Consider the following 3,919-nt stretch of genomic DNA (forward strand, 5'->3'; position numbering starts at 1 on the left):
CGCGCGCCAGCCGCGGCCCAGGCGGCTCTGCTGGCGCGGTGTATCGACGGGCGGTGGGGCCCTCGCTGGTGCGGCGCCCCGCCGCCAGGTGGCGCCACGTGAGGCGTGGGGAGCCCCCCCTTCCCCCAAGTTTGTTTACCTTCGAGGGCGCTGGCGCTATCGGGACCGATGCCGCGGCCCGGCCGGGGCGCCGCGCCTGTTTAGGGGAAAGCTTTATTTACCATGTTCTCCTTATTTGCAGAGCAGAGATGCTCATTTCTGCAACGCGCGAAAACTCTCCAAAACTTGCCCTGTTGGTTTGATTTAGGCCCACACCCTTCTTTTACCAACGACGCGACGCGAGGCGTCTTCTGACTAATTTACGTATCGATCGGCTGCAGGCTACTAAACTATTAGGATGAGAGGGCGACGGTCTTGAGAGACCAGTGCTGGCGTGGTCTGCTGGGTGACCCGTCTGTCTCCCGTCTGGAGCATGGTCCGCAAGGGAATGGCGGACGGTAGGGGAAAGGGGGAGGAGGGGGGTTAGGCCGATAAACGGCGAAACTTTCATTTGCATGTTCACATAAGTTGTATTGCGGGGTTACATCAGCGCGAATCGGCGCGCCACTTCAGGTGCACCGCCACGCCGCCGCCGCGGGGGGCAGGGGCGGCAGCGCGGGCAGGAGGCGGCGGGGTGGATTCGAAACTGGATCTTGGCCAACTTGATCGATCACACCATGCGCCGCCGCGTTGGAGTTGAGTCTCCAGCAGCCTCACTGACGTTGTGTTTTTCGGTCGCGCTTACCTTTCTCTTTCCCTGCTTGGTCATATCGCCCCCCTCCCCGGGGCGACCCCCTTGTGGTGGCGTGCCCAGCACAAAGCTAGAAGGGCATTACTAACACGAAGGGCGCTGCTCGCGCGCTGGCCCGCCACCTCCAGCTCAGGTTGTGGAGGGAACACCGCGAGCACCGCGAGGGCTTCCAAAAGGGGAGGGGGGGGGGACTATGAGATATCGAGTACCCCTTGTTTTCCCTTGGATGTACTCCCCTGGTGGTGTACTCCCCTGGTGGTGTACTCCCCTGGTGGTGTACTCGTACTCCCCTGGTTGTGTACTTCCCTGCTCGTGCACCCCCTGGGGTTACCCACTGCTGCAGTTCACCTAGATAGGAAGAAGAACACAATAAACTGGGAAAACAATCCCTTCGAACAACAGTTATTTTCTTCTTTAAGCAGTCTTCTAAAATACAAAGAAAAGGGTCCGCTTCAGCGTGCAATTACACGAACGTTGGTGAATCACGTTTGGGTCCTCGCAGTACTACAACTGCAGTGAAGTAACTCAGACGAGTGCGTCGTCGCTTTGGTTTACTCGTGACGTCATCTTATCATGAGGCTCGGGGCACGCGGCCCGCGTAAACAATGTATTTGTCGTCGTCCAGTGATTCACGATCAGGGCCACGGGGGCGGCCTTCCTCGACATATTATGACGGAGAGCAGCTGGTGTGGCGTTGGGATTAGTGCCGCTACTGTGGCGCAAAATCATGTTGGCCGAAACGCGAAAAATTTACCGATTCAATTTACGACCTACGAAACAAGGCTGGTCTGGTAGGCGTGTTCGGCTTGACCCGCGTCAGGCACCTAAACCGTTTTTCGATGGTTATCACTTTTGAAGTACGCTTTTTCTCCACGATGTTTGCGGAAGTGTTTCCCACCGCAGGTCTTCCTCTAGCTTTGCTCTCTGCTTCCACGACCCATCCACGACCACGCATCCAGGGGTACCTTATCCCATGGGCAGCCGGAATAGATTGCCAATGTTTATTTCCCCTGCACTCGGCCTCGCCATTTCGCTCGGTGCCGAATGTTTTGCATCCACCACTCTCCACTTGGCAACAGAGCTAGTCTGACTGTCAGGGTGGGGGGGCACGTGACTCCCCACGTGGCCGGCGGCGCCGGCGCCGGCGCCGCCAGTGACCATTTCGGTGACCATCAGCCACTTAGAGCTCGTCGAGGCACAACTAACTCAATTCTCCCTAGATAGAGTTATTGGAGTCCCTCCCATCGTTTGGATCGTCAATTTAGAAAAACGATGCAAAAGATACAAAAACAAAGTATTCGTATCAGCACGGAAATGTTTGCCAATTGAAAAATGATAACTGTGAGTCAACAAACCACTGCTAGATGACGTTCGGTATGAAGAAGTATGTCCTACTTTACTCCATAGTTAGTTCTTGAAGTAATAATTGAACTCAAGATTAAGTTTCTTCACTTACATATCCGATCTGTGGGAATTTTTGCCTGGAACGACTGTTTCTTTTCGAAAAGTGGAGGCCTTCGAAAAGCTAGCCTGAGCGAGAACAGCGCCACAAAGCCGCACATGCACGAAGGTTTTGAGAGAATGGCGGTTTAACAAATAGAACATAAGGATGCTGGGCTGGGGGCGTCCCGCTACAGAGCCCGACCTGGGTTAACAAGCTTGTCTCGGCCCGCGGGCTGCTAACGCGGCACGTCGTGACGCGGAGCTCCCTGCCGTCGAATCGATTTGCCAAGGATGGGCAAGGCCTCGACTGTGAGCCTCTTAGGAGCTCGAAACTCACGGGTCATTGAGCGCCTCTCTGCAATGACGTGGTAAGGATGCTGAGAAGTGAGAGGAGGCTTCTACGTGGCGCCAGAGGAGTGAAGGGTTGCGGGCATGTCACTGTTGGGGTTGACTCAGTGAACGTGAACGGTTGAAGTTTCACTTAGGAGGTGCCGCTAGGTACTTTCCCCAGATACAAAGTGCCGTCAACAACATGCAATGGATTCACCCAAGAAAACTTGTATCAGGACATTGCAATTTTTATTTGCACCAACGCAATACGCTTCGTGACAAGACAAGGTTCTCACACCTGCGCACATTCACTTCGTTTAATAACTCAACTCTGGCGGAGGACCGCCGCGCCAATGAGCGGTCGTCGGTCTGGTCTAGACTCTGGGGGTGGTGAGCGTCTTAAGTGCAGCAACATACAGTGCGGTGCGCCGGCTGTCTTGGCCTTTGTGCCCGGCCGGACCAGTACTCCACCCACAGCCCAGGGGCATGCCCAGGAGCACGCCCGGGTGGCGGGCCAGGCACCATGTTTGTGTGCTGACTGATGTGTCACCAGCGCCAGGGGCGGGGCAGGGCGGGGTGGTGAGGGGAGTCTTTCTCATGTCTCTCTTTGCTCAACCGGGCCCGGGGCCGGTTGGGCCAGCAGCGGAGGCAGAGAGTGGTGCCTCTTGTCCGCACCACCGACCGCCGAACTGCAGCATGCTATGCTACATACAGCCCACCCGGAAGAGATGAGGCCACGCCGTGCCCCGCCCCATGAGCCCCGCCCCGCACCCGCGCCGTCTGTCGAAGCGCCTTATGGGCTGTTGTCGTCTGTCCCAGACGCAAACGCACCACCCCGCGTGATAGGGGGCACGTGTGGTGCAGTACGCCACCTCCCCCGCGCCGCCCCTGCGCCGCCCCCGCAACGCCCTCGCCCCGCCCCCTGTGCGTCCCGCCGCCGTCCGCCCGGCCGGCCTCCGCCGCGGCGGCGCACACCGCGGGGCGCGGGCTGGCGCGGGGCAGGGCTGGGCTGGGCTCTTCAGTGTGGCGCGGGCCTTTGGACCGGACGGAACGGATCGCGAGCGACGAGGACTGACGAGGCGAAGCCACGCGACGCTACGCGACGCGCTGCGCCGCGACGCCGCGCCGGCAGAGGGAGGGAGAGAGAGAGAGAAGAGGGACGCGGGCATCGCCGCTTGTTATTCTCTGCTGCCGTGGACCATAACACGCCGCCACCATGTCGTACTTGTCGGTGCACTCGATCGCCATCGAGGTAGGTGAACCCAACCCACCCCACAGCAGCTGACTGCGGGTGCGTGACCCCTGCGGCGAGACCGCCACCCCTCGAGCCGGCCGCCCCCTCGCCCCCTCGCCCCC

General features: G+C 59.0%; 1 protein-coding gene across 2 annotated transcripts in view; it reads left to right on the plus strand.

Annotated features, from left to right (window-relative positions):
• The window catches only part of LOC113212433 (organic cation transporter protein), a 31,003-nt gene that overhangs the window by 15,011 nt on the left and 12,073 nt on the right, over nucleotides 1-3,919 (plus strand). The window contains exon 1 of one of the 2 annotated variants that reach the window (XM_026431120.2): nucleotides 3,568-3,815. The exons of the other annotated variant lie outside the window; for it this stretch is intronic. Coding sequence (XP_026286905.1) covers nucleotides 3,780-3,815 — 36 coding nt within the window. The 5' untranslated portion in view covers nucleotides 3,568-3,779. Of the gene's footprint in view, nucleotides 1-3,567; nucleotides 3,816-3,919 lie in introns of those variants that run through there. 2 annotated transcript variants of the gene reach the window in all.

Source organism: Frankliniella occidentalis, unplaced genomic scaffold (assembly GCF_000697945.3).
Source record: "Frankliniella occidentalis isolate FOCC.00 unplaced genomic scaffold, Focc_3.1 Scaffold10, whole genome shotgun sequence".
Classification (NCBI taxonomy): Eukaryota; Metazoa; Arthropoda; class Insecta; order Thysanoptera; family Thripidae; genus Frankliniella; species Frankliniella occidentalis.